This window comes from Acomys minous (assembly GCF_964271855.1).
Source record: "Acomys minous genome assembly, chromosome: 3".
NCBI classification, from domain to species: domain Eukaryota; kingdom Metazoa; phylum Chordata; class Mammalia; order Rodentia; family Muridae; genus Acomys; species Acomys minous.
Window position 1 is genome coordinate 32,672,628 of NC_140485.1, and position 21,203 is coordinate 32,693,830.

General features: G+C 45.0%; 1 protein-coding gene across 7 annotated transcripts in view; it reads left to right on the forward strand.

Moving 5' to 3' along the window:
* The first annotated feature begins 547 nt into the window (after nucleotides 1-547).
* The window catches only part of MEIS2 (Meis homeobox 2), a 201,107-nt gene continuing 180,451 nt past the window's right edge, over nucleotides 548-21,203 (forward strand). For 2 of the 7 annotated variants that reach the window (XM_084776565.1, XM_084776566.1), the window contains exons 1-7: nucleotides 2,222-2,476; nucleotides 3,751-3,983; nucleotides 5,578-5,719; nucleotides 6,440-6,490; nucleotides 7,620-7,670; nucleotides 8,387-8,536; nucleotides 17,868-17,982. In XM_084776565.1, the coding sequence (XP_084632691.1) occupies nucleotides 2,465-2,476; nucleotides 3,751-3,983; nucleotides 5,578-5,719; nucleotides 6,440-6,490; nucleotides 7,620-7,670; nucleotides 8,387-8,536; nucleotides 17,868-17,982 (754 nt within the window). In that variant the 5' untranslated portion in view covers nucleotides 2,222-2,464. Of the gene's footprint in view, nucleotides 1,020-2,220; nucleotides 2,477-2,511; nucleotides 3,043-3,750; nucleotides 3,984-4,801; nucleotides 5,111-5,577; nucleotides 5,720-6,439; nucleotides 6,491-7,619; nucleotides 7,671-8,386; nucleotides 8,537-17,867; nucleotides 17,983-21,203 lie in introns of those variants that run through there. The other 5 variants (XM_084776569.1, XM_084776563.1, XM_084776568.1 and 2 more) reach the window with 5 other exon arrangements.

Consider the following 21,203-nt stretch of genomic DNA (forward strand, 5'->3'; position numbering starts at 1 on the left):
CAGGGCAAGGGTGAGAAGTTGGGGAGAGGGCGCGCTCCCAGTGCGTGGCTAGGTCGCGCAGCCAGCTGCCGGGTGGCGGCGGGGTGAGCTTGGCTCTGCGCGCTGGGTGACCAAAGCTCCGCCCCCAGCTCTCGGCTCTGCCTGATTGACGCGCAGCCGCGGGGAAACAGCAGCGCAGAGGTAAAGCCAGCTGGAACTGGGATTGGGCGGGACCCCGGCCAGAACTAGTTTCTACCAAAACCTTGTCGAGTATTTACTTTTCTAGCCTCACTCTCCTCTTTTTCCTTAAGAGAAAAGTTCTTTAGGAGCCAGTCCCTCATCCCCATCCAGCGAAACACGCCCGTTGTAATTAACTCGGCCCTTAGCCCTCGTTCTGACCGACCGGCCGCTGCGCCCAGGGCAACCACAACAAAGCTGTGCAGCTAGCTTAGTGCCAGCCACTCCTAGCAAGCGTCTTCTTTCTCACTTGCTTTTTAATCTCTCTCTCTTCCAGATTCACTTTAGAGGCGCACAGCCGTCGCGGGGGCGCGCGCGCGCACACACACACACTGTTTGGCTACATTGGTAAATAACAAACAACTCCCTCTCCGGTAACTCACACTCAACTAAGTCTGATCCTACTTCCTCCCCCCACACCTCAGATTTCGCCCTGGACCCCTAGACTCTCCGAGGTGGTCCACTGTCTGCAGCGCACTATGCTCGGAGTTAAGCTGCTCCCATCTTTGTACTAGACAAAAATGAATATTGACAACAAGAGCTCTGCGTCTGCACGAAGAAGAAAGTACCACTTAGCAACAACAACAACAACAACAACAACAAATCTAGCCCGGCGGTGTTGCAGTCGGCTGAGCTTGCTGCTCTAGGTTGTTAGCAGAAGACTTCGGGACCTAGTAATCCGCGGGCAAAAGGAAGGGGGTCGCGGAATTAACAGGAACAAAAGCAAGAGCGCCATGCCAAACATCCTCAACGCGACCCAGTTAGGCAGGAGCCTAGAGGAGTGGTGGGGAAATAAACTAGAAGTAAGTTTAAAATAAAAAGATCTGAAGCTATACCGTACTTTCCCTGTGGCTTTCTGCAGTTTTCCTGTCTGCGCTCTCCCTGTCCTCTTCCACCTCTCTCTTCCTCCCCGTTCTCCAATCACGCGTGTTCTTCTCTCTCTCTCTCTCTCTCTCTCTCTCTCTCTCTCTCTCTCTCTCTCTCTCTCTCTCTCTCTTCCTCCCTCCCTCCTTTCCTCCCTCCCTCCCTTCCCCCTTTCCCCCTCCCTCACCCACCTTCCCTCCCCTCTTCCTCCCCCTCCCTCGTCGTCCCCCTGGAGAAGCAGGCTTGCTGATTTGCTCCGGTCCTCTCCGCTCCAGCCTCCCCTCCCCCAGCGCCCCCCCCAACCGGGGCCGTCCGACCGCACTCGCTGCATATCAGAGGCTCCGCGCTGCGCGCTCCTCCTCGCTCCAGCTCCCCACTCCCGGGATGTGTCTCCGCCGTACGACGGGCTATGGCCACCACGACTTCCGGGTTCCGTCATTTCGTTCTCCCGCCGCCGACCCGCGTCGCCAAACTGAGGCTCTACTATAAGCCGGGCTGCAGCCAACCTGCCAACACCTACTGACACTCACTCATCTCCCAGAGAGAGAAAGAGAGCGCGAGTGAGCGAGCGCGAGAGAGCGAGCGCGAGTGAGAGCGAGCGAGAAAGAGAGGGAGAGACAAAATACCTACCAGAAAGGGGGGGGGGAAGGAAGTGCAATTTTTGCAAACTATTCATTTTTTCTTGATTTTTCTTCTTGCTTTCTTTGAACAATACTTTAAAGAGAGAGGATCATATTAGAGCTATTTTGGGGGCAAAGCTAAACGAGGGGGGAGGGGGGAGGAAAAATTCAAGAAGCAGAAACCCCTCGCGGAGTTTTACTGGAAGAAAAAAAAAACGGGTCTGAAAGATTGCTCCTCTTCATCATCATCAACCATCATTCATTCACTACCTTGACATTCCGGGCTTTGATTGACAGCTGGAGTGGCAAAAAGCCATGAAACTCGACAGTTTGGTTACATGTGGGCTGCTGACTGGCCGCTTGTAACCTACAGTTCAGTTCGGGGGGCTTGACAATTTTTTTCTTCTTTTTCTTTTCTTTCTTTTTTTTTTTTTTTCAACTGAGTGGAAAAGAAGAGAAAGAGGGGTAAAGAAGGATCGAAGAGGAGGAGGAGGGGAGGGGGAGGAGGAGGAGGTGGAGGAGGAGGAGGAGGAAGATCAGGAGGAGGAGGAGGAAGAAGAGAAAAAGAAGAAATATTATTGAAAAAAAAATTCTTCGTTTTCTTGACTGGGCTTCCCCCACACCCCTAAAAATAACATTGGAAAATTGGGAGAAGTCTCCTTGATTTGGAAAAAAAAAAGGACTCTTCAACCTAGCTCACTTTCTTATCCGGACTGGGATATTAAATATACGACACATCCAGGAGTTTATTGGAGCGCAGACTGATGGCGCAAAGGGTAGGTTTAAATCTCCAACACTTACCTAGATATAAATCCTCTCCTACAGGGCCCTGCCCCATGTCTCCTCTGCCTTTGAGCTGGCTGCTGCTGTTGCTCGATGGTGGCGGCCAGTATTTTAAAAAATACTAGCAAAATTATTCATCGGCTTCTTTCCCCCCCCGTGCCTCTGCGTGTGAGAGTGTGTGTGCGTGCGTGTGTGCGTGTTTGGGCGCGCGTGTCCCAGCGCTGTGCGAGCGGGCGGGCAGCGAGTGCGTGTGAGTGTTGTGTGTGTGTGTGTGTGTGCGTGTGCGCGCGTGTGTGTACGTGTGTACAATTGTTACACGCTTTCGCCTCGCTCCAGCTTTTATCGCGGCAGCGCGACTCCCCGGGTTCTCCTGCCGCCGCCGCCGCGCCTCTTTCGCCGCTGCTCGCGCGGCTCCGGGCGGGCGCGGGCTGCGTAGGAGCCGCCGCCGCCGCCGCCGGGGCCGCCACTGGGGCCGCGCTGCCTAGACTAGCCTGGGCTGCTTGTTTTGTCTCTGAAATTGACAAGGACGCAGGGAATCCGCTGCTAAATAATGTTTCTGGTAACTTTCATGCTATTCCTCCCCACCCTCTGCTCCCAGCCCCCGGGGAGGCACTGGCCCTAGTCTCCCCTCGTCCTCGGTGTTTTCAGCCTGATTATTCGCGTTTTTCTTCTCTTTATTTTGTTTCATTTCGCCCTTTGATTTATTGGATCTCCTGGAGGAGGCGAAGGGGGGTTAGGGGTGGGATCCGGGGCTTCCTCCTCCCGCTAACTCCACTTCTCGCTGGGTTGGCTCGCTGGGGTTCTGCAGCCTCCGGCGGGAGCCGGGCCTCTCTGAGTGCCCGGCCTCACCGAGTTCCCGGCCTCTCCGAGTCCCCGGCCTCTCCGCCTGATCTCCCTTCTCTGATTGTTGCTCTGGCCTCAGACTTATTCATTTAAAATTTTACAGACATCTTCTCTCAACTTTGAACTCTGTTGTTTCTGCTGGTTTGGTTTGTAGTGTGTTCAACTTGTGTCCGGTACTTTTCTTCTTTCTGACTTTGTTTTTAATCTCTCTCTCTCTCTCTCTCTCTCTCTCTCTCTCTCTCTCTCTCTCTCTCTCTCTCTCTCCACCTCCGTCTTACTCCCTCTCCCCCCCCCCCCATCTCTACCCCATTCTCTCTCTTCTCCGCTCCGGGTTTCTTTGCTTTCCTGCATCTGCCCTCCTGGGTTCCCTCTTACTCTCTGTGCCACTGTCCACCCCCCCACCCCCCTTGCCGGGCTCTGACAGTACGATGAGCTGCCCCATTACGGCGGGATGGACGGAGTAGGGGTTCCCGCTTCCATGTACGGAGACCCTCACGCGCCGCGGCCGATTCCCCCGGTTCACCACCTAAACCACGGGCCGCCACTCCACGCCACGCAGCACTACGGCGCGCACGCCCCGCACCCCAATGTCATGCCAGCCAGCATGGGATCTGCTGTCAACGATGCCTTGAAGAGAGACAAGGACGCGATCTATGGGTAAACCGACCCCCGGACCCAGCTTACTGTGTGTGAGTGTGCGTGAGTGCGTGTGTTTGTCTATGTTGGTTGTGGTGGGGTGGACAGGGAGGCTAAATGGGGACTTAATTTTCCACGGTGTGTGTGGGGAGTGTCGGGGGGGGGGGAGACTGCTTGCAGTAGAGAAAGACAGGGGAGGGAGCCTGCTCTTTGGGCGCCCCCCCTTGAGTCAAAGGCCAGAAAGATGGAACCTTCTTTACTCCCTTGGTTCGGCCTCTCCAGACTCCACAGTCCGGGACGAGGATGGAGTCCTCAAATCTTGCTGGCTCGGCCTTCTCCCCAAGGACAAAATTCCTGGCTAAAAGACAGCACGCTGGTAGTCTTTGGCTGCCTAACAGAGGCCTTAACTAAGAGGAAAGTTTTCTGCAGCCGAGGAGAAACTTGCAGTTCCCTTTTCTTTCTTCCTTTCTTTCACTCTTTCTTTCTCTTCCTCTCCTCCCCTTTCTGCTTCCTACCGAGGGCCTGGGAGTCACTAAACGCAGCTTGAGCTGGAATCAGGGCAGCTTCTGTCGGCCAGGAAGTCCTAATCACTCACTTCTTAATTCTCTGTAAATAAAGGGGGCAGACCTTGAAGTGCAGCCGGGTGGAAGAGACTGCCGCTTGCACACAGCCGTTCTTAGGGGGGAGTCAGGGAAATGGCTGGAAATTATTTTATATTCGGAGAAATCGGGGAGGGGTGGGTAAGCACGGTCCAAGTGTGTACTACCCGGGCTCTTCCGGCTGAGGGTAGGTGGGGAAGGCGGCGGGATGCCGAGGGGAGGGGACAGTGGGTAAACAGCAACTGAGCCTAAAGCCTGAGGCCTCAAGCATCCCGAGGTGTAGCTAAATCGCCCGGAGGAACACAAAGGGCGTACGCGCCCGGCACGCACTCTTCCAAGTTTTGAATCGCGGTTTATTTATTCTTGTGCGTTGCAACGCTCGGAGAAATGTGGTTTTTGGAAGGAAGCTCTTTCGTGTTTAACATTCTTATTATTTTGGCCCTACCATCAGAGCTTTACTGGAAACAGAGCAAACAAGCCTATGGAAGCAAAGGGTTGACGAGATTAGAATACTTTTTTAAAATTGGAAAATGTCACTCCTGTGTGGATGTACGTGAAGTCCTCGGTCTTGTTTGAAATGCCCATTAGATCAATTCAGACTGGGGTGTGGGGGGGACGCACGTTAAATAGTGTTCCCTGTCTTGGGTTGGTGGCAGGCGCCTCTGGAGTGAGGAGTGGGGTCTGGATTTACTCCGAGCCCTAAATTGTCTGCGCTTCTTGGTTATTTCATTACATCCTAACTGAGTATGTGTTTACTTGGCGGACTAAAGTGGCGGGGTGGGGGGTGGGGGCGTCTCGGAGCTGCTCTGAAAAGACCTGTGAACCAAGGGAAAAGGCCAGACTGTTTCCTTTCTGTTTGTGGCCCAGGCTTGGCTGATTGTGGCTGTAGCGTGTTGCGTGCCTGTTATATTAAAGAAGGAATGCAAACCCTCCAAACTTGTTGATTACAGTTCTTGCTCCTTCCCCCTTTGCACCCCGTCTCCGTGCGTGTGTCTCTGCGTGGCGCTGCCCTTTAGGCACCCGTTGTTTCCTCTGTTAGCGCTGGTCTTTGAGAAGTGTGAGCTGGCGACCTGCACTCCCCGGGAACCCGGAGTGGCTGGCGGAGACGTCTGTTCCTCTGACTCCTTCAACGAGGACATCGCGGTCTTCGCCAAGCAGGTCCAACCTTTTTGACCCGCTTACCCCCACCCCTCAGCAGTCCTTCAGTCTCCCTCCCCTTCCCTCTGAGCCTGACTTGAAAGAGAGGAAAAGGCAAGACACCCGATCTGTTCCTCTGGCCCACTCGGCACTCCGCGCCTCCTCCCCAATCCCTCAGCCTGGAGGCGAATTGGAAACGGAGATAAATATGGGTGTTTGTTTTTCCCCCCAGCCAGGAATACAGGGCCTCGACCCTCGAATTAAAGTTGACCTGCTCCTAATCTGGGGCTTGGCCTTTTCCCCCGCCTGCAGCTACTTGAACAAGAATTGGGGAGAAGGGCTGGGAGGGACCTGGGAGTGCCCCGGAGCAAAAGAAGAAGGGCGCCTGACCGAAAGGTCTACGCTGGCACTGAGGTGGCAGGAGGTGGGGAGACCCAGCCTCTGGCCCGGGTGCAGAAGCGGGTATTGAACATCCGCGAGCCAGTTTGCCTACTCCGCTACAATTGGAGTAGGTCACGGCTCTCCCTACAGGGTCCAGGACCAGAAGGCCCTGCTGTTTCTCCACCTACCTCACTCACTTAATCACCAATATGTTTCTTGGATTTTACCAAAGCCCCTGTCCTCCCCTCTGTCCCTACCCTTCCAGAATACCCGGTCCCACAATCCAGACTAGTAGTTTACAGGATATTTCCCTCTTTAAATGGACTGGAGATTCATTTTGACTTTCCCTGCTTCCTATAGGTTCGCGCCGAAAAGCCTCTTTTTTCCTCAAACCCAGAGTTGGATAATTTGGTAAGGCTCACTGTTTCTTGCTTTTTCCTAGCTTCGGTCCCATCCCAAACTCAGAGTCACCCATTTGCTCCTGGAGCTCTCGGAGAGCCCTTCTAGGGAAACACAGGGGGGGGGGGAAGGGAACTATTTAGTGCCCCTGTGGTAGTAGGGGCGAGCCAGGGGCAATCTGGACCTCAGGAGATGAGGAGCCCACCGAGGCAGCCACGGGCGCCGCGGCGCCGAGCGGAGTAGAGATGCTTCCCAGGTCTCGGCCTTCGCCAGTAAGCCGCTAGAAGGGAGTTGTTTCCTCTGCGGGTTGGGGCGTGCGTCGGAGCCCCAGGCTGCTGTCCTTAAGGAAATAACTGCTTGGGTAGCGGAGGGCGGGCTGGGAGTGGGTTGGGGGTGAGGGGCTATCCGGCGCAGGCCACTTTTAGGTGCAATTCTTTTGCTAATTTGCAGGATTTCAATATTAAAAGTACTTAAATCCTCTTTCAAAGGCCTTGCCTCCCCATTCAGCTGCAGTATTTCCTTCTGAGAAAAAGGCTTGCTCCGGGTTTGCTGTTCTAAAAAGCCTTTCTGCCCACAGAAATGGCTTCTCTTTTCTCTTCTCTTCTCCTCTCCTCTCTTCTCTTCTCATCTTTCTCTCTTTCCATCTCCCTTTTTCTCTCTTATTTTATTTTTCTTCTATTATCTCTCTCTCCTCCTCCTCCTCTCCCTCCTCCTCCTCCTCCTCCTCCTCCTCCTCCTCCTCCTCCTTCAATTTGACCTGAGGTGGAGGGTGGGAGGAGACAATAAAAGAGGACTGGGGTGAAGTAAGAAGGGAGACCTGGTGGGAGAAAAGCAACCCTTACCAGCCGCACACGGAGGCCTAGGGGAAAGAAATGAATACTAAGGCCACCCTTATACCTATTCCCACCCCTGTGGCCAATGAGGCAGAGATGATCAGTAATCATTTGGTTTCCCTATTTCTTGATGTGTGGGTTTTGCTGGGCCACCTGCTGGTTTCTTCTTCCTTTGCCCAATTCCCTAAGCACAGCACAGCACAGCACACACCACACACACACACACACACACACACACACACACACACACACACACACAGAGTAAAGTATCAGAGCCCTAACTCTATTCTCTTAAATTTCCCTTTCAGATGATACAAGCAATACAAGTTCTAAGGTTTCACCTTTTGGAGTTAGAAAAGGTAAGCAGGAAACAACAGTCCCCATGTGGGTGACCCACACATTCTCTGCCCACTGCATGAGTGAGGACGCTACAAACCTCTGGAATGAGGGATTCCACATCTGGAGATGTTGATCACGTTCCTATTTCAACCCAGGGGCTCAGAGGACATGGGAATCAGGGCAGCCCCCACCCCCAGGCACTCAGGATTATTTGAAGTACAGCAAGAGCCATTTGTGTTGCTGGACACAATGTCTACTTGTGTCTCTATTAGCTCAGCTTACCCTGGTCCCAGAGTTGCCACTGGGTGCAAGCAGAGGCAAGAATCTTCTCTGGGGTGTTTTTGCGTTGATACATAGATCAATCATTTCCCCCAGGAAACATAACAACAGAATCACAAATGTCATCAATTCTAGTGTTTACATGTTTTGGAGTTATTGTCAAATCATATTTTCCTCTCTGCTTTCCCACTCTGAACCCCTTTACTTCCAGTTCAGTTTCTTTCTTTATTGTAACTTGTTGCTCGGGGAAGTCTCTGGAGAATAATATCTATTGCCACAATTGCTCTATTGTTGTCTTGCCTTCCATTCTTACACCCCTTAATTAGAGTTATTTTGGAAAACATCACATTGTTGCTCTTTACAAATGTAATCTTGCCACCTGATATTCTTCCTCTTTAAAAATGAAACATGTCAAGACAACATGAGCTGAGCTCTCTCTCTGTGACCCTCCTCCTAGGTCCACGAACTGTGTGATAACTTCTGCCACCGGTACATTAGCTGTTTGAAGGGGAAAATGCCCATTGACCTCGTGATTGACGAGAGAGATGGAAGCTCCAAGTCAGATCATGAAGAACTTTCAGGCTCCTCCACAAATCTCGCCGACCACGTAAGTCTGCAGAGCCCGTGGAGTGGTCTCTGAAGGCCGCTGGGCAAAGCATTTTTCTAAAACCTTGTGGTATTGATCACTTGTTTTGTTTTTAAATTGTTTAGTTGTTTTTGGAGTTTTTCCTCCCTTCCTCACTACCAGTGTCGTGGCCTTTAATTTCATTTCCCCTTCCTTGGACCCTGCCCTTATTTATGGCCAGAGTCAATGGACCAGGGTGTTGGTAGAATGATTTGTGCTCTTCATGTGTAAAGTTCCCTGAAGCTGATGACTTGGGAGTTAGCAAATTCTTTTTTTTTTTTTTTTTTTTTTTTTTTTTTTTTTTGTATGACGGCCTCTGTCTTTTCTGGTTTCTTTCTGTGTGTAATCAAGGCATCAGAGATAGCAAGAGACAAGACAGGTGACTGGAAAGGAAGGAACGGAGTGTGCAGGGGTGTGCACAGGGTAGGGGGGTGGAGACCAAAGAGGGAGCTGGGAAAGGGGGGGGGCTCTTTCTCTAAGAGAGGACAACTCAGAGGCAGAATTCCTGGCAGTTTTGTACTGCATTAGCAGTAAAAAGAGTGAGTGAACACGTTACAATTCTCAGGACTTTTTTGCTCATAGAGACTTATTGTGAGAATACGGTCTTATTGCCAAGTGCCTGGAGCATCTCCATAATAAAAGACAGCAACCTCGATGAACCAAATTTTAAGACTGTCTTACAGAAAGCTGAAGAGAGCTAAGATTGAGTAATCATAGGTTAGTGGCTGCGCTTTAACACATTAGCAGTTGGTGACTGAGGATGGAGTGTAGAAGAGGCCCCTGGATGTCAAGCCAGAACAGGAGATTTCTATTCTCTCTGTTCTTAATCCTATTTTGGAGCTGATCTAGTGAATCTGATTGGGTGTTTGGGGGGAACAGAAGCATATGTAGTGATACTCAAAATTTGAAGAAGAAGCAAAGAGAAGGATTGCAGCTGGCGGGGATGGTGGAGAAGGCGAGAGTGGTGAGGTTAAAGAGTGGGTGTGAATAGCAGTGTATTTTTGGAACTCGTGGCAGGAGGTGGGGGCAGATTATCTATACATTCATTTGAACTCACAGCCTAAGTGATACAGGCCAGAATCTGGGCAACTTCGTGGCTTAAATATTAATTTAACACTCCATAGGGGTTAAACAGGCATTGAGGTTTGAAAGTGGTTTGTACTCCCCACCCACAAATTCCTGAGTCTGAAGAGGAATGGATTGAGCTACCTGAGGAATAATAGCTTTTCTGTAAGTTCTCTTTTCCCTCTACCAAAAGTTCTGAAAAGGAGCAGCCATTGATTTTTTTTTTTTAAAGATTGACCTTTGTACCTTGTGAGACAGCAGCCTAAAAGTTTAAAATAATGAAAGGAAACCATAGCCTAGGATACCCAATTCTGAAACAGAATAAATGTTGTCCTGCTAAAAGTTCCTACACTTGCCCTCATCCTTACCTGTTTCCATGGCAATGAGAAAAGTGGTCTGGGGGCAGTTTTGTACCTTGCATGTGTTAACTGAAATCAAAAAGGTGTAACAGCTATTGGAATTTTCCTTGCTTCTCTTTATGTGTCTCTGCTGTGTATATTCTTGTGGTCCAAGTGGCATGCTAGCTTCTTAAATATTTATTTATTTTTGTTCTTTACTTTTTTTCCCCACTTTCTGTTTCTGAGTCTCTGTCCATTTGCATTATGGCAGTGGAGATAGAGACAGATGTATTTACATGGTTTGGAGCATGAGGGGTCCCTTGTTCTTTCTACGTAAGAAGCTTCTCTCGTGTTATTTTGTGGGGTCGTGACTACTTGCTTTTCCACAACAATGTCTTGACAATGGTTTTTCTGGTGGATATACGGAGTTAGCAGGTGCTGATTTTTATGTAGAAGAAATAAGAGAAAGTAGGCAGTTTAGTGTATTGGCTGGTATACAATGCCAATTTGTGAAGCTACCGTAATATTTAAATACAGACTCAAGAAAAAGGTGGTACCTAAGAGAATAGTGCTTGAATAATTTAACAATCATCATCTTTGGATAAAAGGCTCAACTGTAACATTTGTTGCTACCCTTTCAAGCCCCCAATCAAGTAAATATGACAACTGATTTATTTTGAATCCATGAGGGCTTGCCACCTCATTGGGCGTCATAATTTAAAGCCTTTTATTTCCTAGAGATATGAACTACAACATTTTTGCTTTAGCCCCCTGCTATTTGTTTTGAAATGAAGCAATAATTTGTTCCACCAGCATACTGAGTGGGAAATGGAGAGGTCTGCCACATGCTTGTGTTTCATGCGGGATGGGAGTGAAAACCCTTAAGACTCCACAGCGTTTTAGGTACCACAGGCCTATTGACTGCATTTGTTGCTAGGCCATGCCCTCCTACCCGACAAAGGGCATCCATCTAAGGCTTTTCACCCTGTCCTACAAACTTGTCATCCCTCAACCTCTCAGTCACAAGAGAGGGAAAAGACCACAGAACCCCTACCTGAAAGTGATGTGTTGGGGACATTTTCAGCATATAAATGTGCCCAATTTGAGTCATCAGGTTTATTTTTTTTCATTTGCTTTGATATGCATATTTAATGCCTTGCCCCAGGCTGGATCTCATTTGCTGCACGCTGGTGCAGGGGTGATGATCAGCCACTTCAGAAGGACCCAGACAGCGTGTTGTTTTCTCCGTTTTATCTGTTGGCCCACTATTCTGATCTACTGAGCTACCTCGTGGTTTTATTTGCACATGAAATGCCGTGAGCAGTTCAACTTATTGGCTATGAATAATGACAGCTAAAAAAGAAGTGTAGTTTCATTTATTGTGTGCCAAGGTTTCTCTTGTGGAGGTGACAGTTTGTGACAGCTGTTTGACACCCCCAAAACACATACACCTCTATCCTTATTAAGTGGTATCAAGCTACATTGTGTGTGTGTGTCTGTGTGTGTGTGTGTGTGTGTGTGTGTGTGTGTCTGTATGTGTGTGTGTAAGAGGGAGCAGGCAAAAAAAAAGAGTGAAAGAAGAAATGAAAGACTAACTTTGTAGTTCCATACACTGAAAAGCAATGAAAGAACTATCAAGGCAAGATATTAAGTGCCAATATAGTTTTCCATTCTCTTATTAAAATACTTGAAAACATAAATGAATAAAGGTTGTTGAATGGCTAAATATCTTCAAAGCTAGTGTTCTCAGCAGACTTTTAGGGATGACTTTTATGTACTGTTACCGGATAAGACAAGCTAATTCCATATTCTATAATGTCACATAAGTATTCTAATACAACTGAGATGAATTAAAAGAAGACCTATAATGGTCTTGCGTTCCATTCTTTACATTCAGTGATGATACTGGATTTGTTCATTTATTATTTATAAACATGATGTGCATAATGATAAGAGGAAGTTTGGAACCAAAGAGAAAATAAAATGTGCAACTTTGGCTGCTATATAGTGTTAAGTAAATTCATGAGTGATGCTTATTTTTTTAATATTAGAATGTGATTTTATCTCATACTTACTATAGCATAAGGATAATAGTTATAGGTATCAAATGGATCTGATAGTATTCTTCAGAATACTGTTAAGGGAAAAACAGATGATAATCAAAGGAAACTCAACTGTGTTTTCCAGCTACAGCTAATGTTAAGTTTCTCAGACATTCAAATGTATCATGTTTAAAACAAACAGGTCAGGAAAACATTTTTTAAAAAGTTTCAACTTAGAAACTGTCATAAAATAATTGTGCTTTTCCTAGACGGAAAAAAAAGTTAATATCCTAATTTTCTATTTTACATCATTTGAGATCAACTTTTTAGATCCAGTATAGACAAATAAGTGTCACAATAATATTTATACAGAAAGATATTAAAATCTTTATATCATGTTTACATGACCAAAATGTACTTGTTTGAAATATATTCTCCTAGGTAAACTTGCTTGTAATGCATATGGTTATATGGTTATGTTACTCCTCCTAACAGTGCTAAACAGATATATTTTATTTTCTTTGAAAGAATTAAGTAAAGAAAATATTTATGTGGATTAGTATGAATTGGCAGGTACTTTAAAATTGGCTGTCTCTGATAACATCATAAATAAATGACATTTTCTTTTCATTTCTGTGCTGAAGTTTAAATGAACATATGCTGCTATTGTTTTTGCATTTCTGAATATGTCAAGTATATTTATGTCAATACAGGTCTTTTAAAAATGGGTTAGGTCAGAGGAGAGAATTACCAGAATCTTGCTCTTGACAGAAAAGTGCTGGTAGATAAATTCTATTATTACCTAAAGAATTAGAAGCTATGAGCATGAGGAGAGGTTTGAGTTTGTGTGCTTGGTCTATTAAAGAGCAAGGAAGAACAATGAGATTTGATATTAATATGAATAACATGAGTGATCTCTTTCGTCTGTTCACTTCTCACATTGAAGCACGATACCAGATGATAAGCTATGCTTGATCCCAAAGCTTCTGGGATCAAATTTTGCAAAGTTTGGCTTTGGAGTTCAGTGTACCTTCTCAAGGACCCTGATGGAGGGCAGGGCTTTCTGTTCACCATTGCTGGTGACATCTCTGCCTGTTGGAAGGCTTCCTCTTTATTTCTCATCAAGAACAGTTACGTCCCTTAAATGATTTAAATTGTGCAGTTGGTGTATATCTTCAGAGTAACTGTGGTAAAATGGAACCTAGGTGCGCTTGGCAGCCACATAGACATTCCCAATGCCACGAGAAGACTTGGAGTTATTTGACATCACTGTGTGGTGGTTGTTTAGGTACTAACTGGTCTACAAGATATCCCAGGGCACTTCCAAATCAAAGAAAGCATTTCGCAACACTCATTGCGGTAACAAACATGTTTCTGTCTTCTTTGAGGGTCCATCACTCAGTGGAGCAATCCTTTGCGAAAGGCCTTGCCCTTGTGTGAGATGTGCATATGCGGTTAATTCCCAGAGATTGAGTCAATGGCGCAAAATGTTGAGGCAAAGTCTCCAGCTTTATTTATGTTTTTACAGACTGGCTTCTAAAAGCACATACTGCTGTCCTGAGTTCTTGGTCGGTGTCTCAGTTAAAAAGCTGCAATTCCAACATTTATCCCCGCCATGCCATGACCATTTTTAACCTGTGGAGTTGAGTGTGCCATCATAAGAGTGCTTCTATCTTTTTAAAAACACTTGTGCCTACACTGTTAACTTAGAACTTCAGACATCATAAAGCAGTAGGAAATAAGTCACTCAACAGTAACTGGAAGCATTGACACAGATATCCCATCCTTTTGTTGTTTAAATGTGCTGAGTCCGATGAGTCTGTGTCCCTCTTCAGCTAATGAACATGTCTTTGTATTTTCTTCTCGGTGTAGCTATGAACACATATCATGAATTACTTTACTGTGTTTTTATGTTTCCTATATATTTCTCAGCTTGGTGTTACATAATTATGTGGGTTCTAGAAAAATCTGTTGGCTATTTTTAAAATACTTTTCAAAATAGACGTAAGTGGACATGACCTTGGGAATTATCTTGTATGACTTCATAATTCTAAAGAGATGGAGAACAGAGTACAAAAGGACGTCAGTGAAGCCTTCACTCCCAGTCACATGACCTATTAGAGGTTCCCCAAGAGTCTTGATTTTGTCCTTCTGTCTTTCCCCCATCCCACATTCAGGGAATGACTTTTCAGATGGGGCCTTCAAAAAATGAGCTCAGATCATTTTTGTCAAATCTTGGATGAAATAGTGGCTCCTGTTTCTTTCTTTAAGCCTAAGACATTTTACTTTCACAGTTTTATTTAGAAACTCTTGCACATTTTATCCCAGTGACCCCCACAGATGAACTGTGCACTGTGGGGAATACTCTGTCACAGGAAACACTAGCAATTGGGCAGGACTTATTAAGTCTTATCCTATAGGCAAGACCCTCATAGAAGTGCCTTTCTGGCTTGAAGTGTAATTTCAGTCTATCTACAACCTCAACGAAAGCAGTGAACAGAGGATTTGCTTTCCGTGCCCAGAGACTCCTGTGCTCTCTGTTCTCTTTTCTAGATTTAGCAAAATTCAATGATGGTGCTGAATCAATTTTTTTTTTAACTTTCAAGGGAGAAAACACTGGCAGGATTGTGTTTTCTAGGGAAAGCCCTGTGCAAATGAGAAGCCAAGGAGAGCAGCCGAGCGTTCTCCTGTGGCCCTGCTACTACAAGCTCTGCCCATATTGTCTCTTGCTTTTATATTAATTACAACTTGCATTATCAGCTGTGAGTCTGTGGCCCAGCAAATAGAAAAAACTGCCCCTGGAGACGGAGCGTCTTGTATCTATTTCCCATCTCCTATTGTGCGGTACTAGGCATTCACTGCTTTTCTCCTGCTAACACTGCTCTTTAACGCAATTATAGAGAGAACAAGGGGAGTACCTTCTTTGACTCCCAATTATTAAAGCCGCTGGGAATAGAAACACGTTCCCTCTTTGCCCTGGGGTGTCTTCATGGCATTTTTTGGCTGGAGAGCAGGACATACATTGTGGAATGTGTACACTTGAGTTCTCAATCTACGTTGATGAACACAGAGAGCGAGTCCCTTTTATTTTTCTATATACGTCATGTGTTTTTACATGCGTTTTGTATGCCACATTGGTTCAGGATTCACTCAACTTCTGCTTATAATTTGGCAGAGAGCCAGGTGGTTATTCGTGAAGGATGCAAACTTGGAAACTATCTAGGAGGGGGGAAAAAGGGAAGCTGTGATACACACAAAATATTTCAATCTAAGGGAAAAAAAAACCCCAGTATTGTGGGTAATGCTTTATGTTGTCTATGTAGATTGTGGGGGTTTTAAAATTTTTTTTTATGATCAAGGGGAATTTTTTGTTTATATTGCCCCGATTACCCATGTTTGTCTTTACATATGATCACATCACTATGTATAGCTTTATATAGACATCTTGGGGTGATCTGTCTGTCTGTCCTTCCTCAGAGTAGTTAACCATCAGGAGGTTTTCCTCAGTTTATTTCAGTCCCTCCACTGAACATAGTGCAAGAGACACCAAGGAAATGTGACATTTTTTCAAAAGAGTATTTTTTTTTTAAGAAGTGAGGAAAAGAAGACAGAAGCGATTAGGGAATGGTAGATAAGATAACTTGAGAAAATGTGGTGACCACACTAAAAGTCAAAGGCAACTTCTTTGGGGGAACCTATTGTCCTTATGGCAATGTTGACAAGCGTGGCTTACTTTTCACTCCGGCATATCAGAAGACACCTGCTCCAGAAAGCCACTGAAAGAGAGATAGTGAATCATGAATTAATGACGCTTGACTTTCAAGTTCTGCCCAGGTCTAGCGGATAAGAACACACTTAGTTTTTCAGTTTCAGGAGTAAGTAGCTCAGGCAAGAACCTTTCACACCGTGCCAGTGCTTAACCAGGAAGCTGTCCCAGCTCCATCCGAGCAATTATGTAATAGTGTTGGATGACATGTGCCTTAAAACATGGTTGAGGTGTTAGTGGTTAATTATTGTAATTTTCATGAGGGGTAAGGAGCTTTTATGGCAACCGGCTTAATAAAAAGCCTGCAGCGAGTAGAATTAACATCACTGGCTGTGTACACTGTAAAGTTTAGTTTGAGAAGTGTCCTGCGATCCGGGCAGTGTGGGAAAGGCGCTAACGTTCATTTCCTAACCAACCCTTCCTTCCTTCATTCCTCCTTTCCTCCCCTTTCTTCTTTCTTCAGACAGGATCTCACTCTGTAGTCTAGATTGGACTCACACTCATGGCAATCCTCCTGCCTGAGTCTCTTGAGTGCTAGGATTATAGGCATGTACTACCATGCCCAGCTAATTCCTTAATCCTCTTTTTCCACCATGTCTTTATTGTCGAGACCTGAACCTGAACTGTATTTACAGTCATGATTTCTACTCAGTGTCTTGCCTTTGAGGCCAGCACTTGCTGGTGACACTTCTGGTAGCAATACTTGACATTGATCCTGTTGGTCACAGAGACCTGGACTATGTCCTCATTTACCAGGATTCCAAATATTAATTTACAATCTGTTTCTAGAAAATCTATAGGAGGAAAATATCTGTTGCTATTGTCCCAAGTAAGAATATTTCCCTCATTTCTCTTACTTTGGTTTCTGGCTTTATTCCAGTGCATTAGAGTTAGTGTTGAGAAAAATGACAGACCACCTGTTTTTCCTAAGAAACTCTATGAATTGGTATCAAGGAAAGATTACTTTCATATAACCAAGTGGTTTATATGTGGTTTATGCTTGTTCTCAATTATTGCTTATCAGCTCCAGTAAAAAAGCAGTGATGTACCCTGAGAGATTGCTATATCTTAAAAGTTTTGTCCCGTACTCTCTATCCCCAACCCTAAAGAATTCACTTGCCTGTCGCTCCACAGGTTTAGCCCAAGTCATAGCACATGGGTGACAAGTGTACGGCTTTGGCCCCAAGGCTCTTGTGTTTCGTGTGTGGTTCCTGAACTCCCTGTCTGCCAGAGGAAATTCCATCCCTGGCCTGCCTTCATGTGGTGCTGATAAAGTCCTTCCTGTACATTAGAATTCCTGTTTCCCTTTAAGCTGCAGGGGCAGGGGTATTGGGAATGACCAGGAAAGGGGAGGGGAAACAGGAGACTGAATATATTAGCAAAGTAGCTGGTACCTCTCCGTTTGCCTTGCAGTCAGTCCATCGAAGTTCTTCTAGAAGCCACTGTTCAGTCACTGAAAGTGAAAGTCTCAGCTGGCTTGCTAAGTGGCTAGCGCCCCGTGTTAGTTTCGTTTTAAAAATTACCATTTGTGCAAATTAAAGCAGAGTTTGGTGGTTTACGAGCTATCGACGCCATGGTTAGTGGTGCATCTGTTGGTTATACAGTCTACCTGCTGATAACATTTGGAGAGGTCAGGCCTCCTGTTTTAGGACAATGTTTTTGAAAGGTGTAAGGGCACGTCCCATCACACATTGTTGATCCTGCGCGCTTTTGAAGGGAGTATTGAATTTTCTAGAGGCTTGTGTTCTGATGGATTTTTGTGTCTGAGAGCACCAGGAAAATGCATCCTGATTCTAACAGAAACACTGAAAAAGACATTTAGAGGCAGATTTCCCTTGCTTCAGAAGTTAAGTTTACAGCACTGTAAATTTGCATATAATAAGATGTACACACTTTAGAAGAGATATGTCAGTAGTTTTAACAAATGTATATACTGGTTTAACAGAAAAAAAGGCATAGAATACCATGCCTGTGGACACTTCTGAAAATACTAATATGTACACTTTTTTTTTTGTCTCCCTCTGTGCCTGTTTGTCTTCATGGTTCCTCATTTATGGCTCAAATGGTAACTGTGGGAAAATTCCTTGGCATCCTGACATCAGAACCCTTCATCCTGGCGAGACCATGATGATGCAACCTCAACTCACTCAGCGGGCACCCCGGGACCCTCCAGTGGGGGCCATGCTTCCCAGAGTGGAGACAACAGCAGTGAGCAAGGTAAAAGGTTAAGGCATGACCAAAATAACCTCAGTATTTCATAGTATCGGTCTGTGTAAACACGAGAGGTGTGTAGGGACTGTGGCTAACCTTTTGGTAGGAAGACAGGGTTTCCTGTTGCTACTTTATTTAAATAGTCAGATTGAGCCATCTAATCTTTAAGTCCACATTACAATAATAATTGATTAGTTCTGCCAATTCTCTTACAAATGTGGTTATCTACACTAATCTGGTGTATATGGGAAAGACAGACCTACCTAACTGCTATAATCCAGTAGTAGGAATTTTACCATAAGCAGGATATTTGCTTGTAATCGTTATTATTGGAGTTTTGTATAATTAAAGCCGCCATGACTCTAAAGTATGTAAGATGCAAAAATCGGTTCTTAGTAAGTCCAGAAATATGGGAAAGGAGTTTGAAGAGATTTATACAGACTTTTATTTTGGGATGAACTTTGGAATTCTTTAGATGTTATTTGTCCCTGGTTCTATACAGCTGACATAGTGACTTTTAACCCAATTTTTTAAAAAGTAGATTTTTTTCAGAAGGCGAGGAGAACAAGCACAGATGTGTAGGAAGCCTTCTGCATTTTGTAATGAATTTCCCCATTTACAGCAGAGAGCCATTATATGCTGGTAGGGATGACTCTTCAATGGGCAAAATGATCACTTAAAGGAAGATGCATTATTGAATGTGGTCCAGAAATTTGTATAGATTTTACTTTTTAATATTTTACATTAGGTGGTGTCTGATCTCCTAGGTCTATTTTATCTCTATTATGATTCTGTTTATGGCCACAATATTTAAGCATTACACAGGCTTCCAAGTCAATTCCTGTTTAACAGCTTTAGCTGTACTTATACCGGAATCTTTTAAATTAAAAGAGTCACTAATGTCCTGTCAGTACCTACCCTCTTCCATGTTTCTGTCTAAGGATTTTGGATTCCTTAATTTCTAATCGAGTTTAGAAAGCTGAACATTTTAGGACGGCTTTCACTTATAAGAGAATCCTATTTAGAATCTGTCTTTTAAACAAATTGCAATGTGCAAGTGATGCACTACCAAGTAGCAGGCTATAGAATATTACATATTGTATGTACAGATGAGCTAGACGTATATTGGTTTGAGCACATTAGTTGGACTTTTTGTAAAATAAACTTGATTTTAAGACATTTTGAGAGTGTCTTGTACAAGATCTGCTGGTGTAACTGCAATATATAGGTTTTTAACTGTGGTTCCAAGTGACCCTGGGTCACATGCAGATAGCTTTCAACCTCTCAGTCCTCCTCACTGCCCCAAGTTAGGGCAACACAAAAAGTGAAATATCTATTAATAAAAACAAAACACCCTCAACACTGCAGAGATGGGTGCTGGGAGAAGAAGAAGCAGGCTTAATGGCCTAATGAGGCTATCTTCCAGAAACTTCTCCGGTGTGAGTCTCCCTCTGACCTTTCACTTGGCTCAGGAGCCCAGCGCTTCATTTTTCACATTCTTGCAATTACGTTAACGCTTGAAGCATTTCTGACTCCAAGTCAGCTAGCGACACCAGGCATAACTCAACACTGTGAGTTTTTCTCTTCTCTGTAGATTCATTAACAGGTCACCAAGGTCCCAACTGAAATTTAAAACTGACTGGTTCTGTTGGGTTAGTTGAGTTATGGCGAGAGGGATAACAGGAAGGGTTCAGAGGGAGGAGGAGGCAGAACAAGAAAAGATACAGGCTTATGGAGCAGGGAACAGCTATCACAGCACACAAAACATGACGTTTCATCATTTTAGTCAGTCAGTATTGTTTTATTAAGGCTTTTTGGTCAAGAAAGAGAAGACATGTAACAAGGATCCTCTGGGGAGAAACCAACCCGGAGCCCTCCATGCGGTGGGAAGCTGCACCCACTTATCCCTTGCTGAAGGATTTCATCCCCTTTGCATTTTTTCCCTTTAATCATATCTCTGTGGGATTAAAGAACGGACACGGGGCCTTACGTACGTGAGCACTGGGAAGGCTGTCTCTCCAGCCGCCCCTCAACTGGGTTAAAGTTTGAGAGACAGGGGAAAAGTTGCTGTTTCTGTAAAATGGAGACTGTTCCTGCAAGGAGCCATTTTTCTCCCTGGCTCACTGCGTCAGTAGTTAAAATACGTGCATCAGGTTGTTCTGTTCAGCTTTGTTTTGTTTTCGTCAGCAGACCCTATATTTTGAAGTATGTTTCGCTCCCGTAATCTTTTAAACATGTTTTTAAGATATTTGGAGACTTTGTTCTACCAAAATGCTCAGCGTGGCTTTCCGTGGGAAAGATTAATTGTCTCCTTCGGGGCAAAGTCAACAGAGATATTGACTGAAGTCACATATGCACGTATCATGGGTTAGATCTCAGCCTTGATGCAGACCAGAGCACCTGGGAGGAAAACTGATGTTCTTCATATTAAGTCTATTGTAATGTTTCATTGAAATCTAAGTTTGCGGTTTGCAGGAGACTTTAGTTACTTCTTCAGAATTTATTAGCACAACAGGCATATGGAAAACTGTAAAACGATTCAATTTCAAAACAAATTATGATAAACAGAAGAAACAGGGATGAATTGTACTAAATACAATGTTTTCATACACATTTTAAATTAAACTTTAATAGCCATATGCTATAAAACAATACATGCATTTATGTTACTTTATAATTCTTGTATTTTTACAATAACTATTCTCACAAACCCTTATTTTGGAACCTAAAAACACCTTGTTTTATGACCTGATTCTGAAAGAGCTGCAGTTACATGGGTGAAAGGTCATCTTTTCTCTTAGGAGTTTGTATGATAAACTAAAGGGAGGGAAAAAAATCAGAAAAAAATTTAATATTGCAAAGAGTGAAAAAATGTAAAGTCTGACTTTATCTTTCCAACCACACACCGGTCAACTGTATAAATATGAACCCAACTTTTCATACCCTAGGTTTTCTGTTTTCAAAAAGCAGCCAAAGGGAAGGTATTTGCCTTGTTAGTCCCATTCAAATGAGGAAGGAAATCTGGTTTTTCAAGGATAGAATTAGGGTGCACACTCAGAGCTCTGGGGCAGTAACTGCCCGTCTTTGTGCCTGACTTCCCGTCAGTAAAACAGGGCCTGATAATAAGGCTTGGGGTCCCTAGTTCTGTGCCTGCTGAGTCAAAAGATGCTTTGTGCTTCATTGTGTATTTTGCCAGAGAAGAGAGTAAGCGTCAGCCTCCTTGTTCC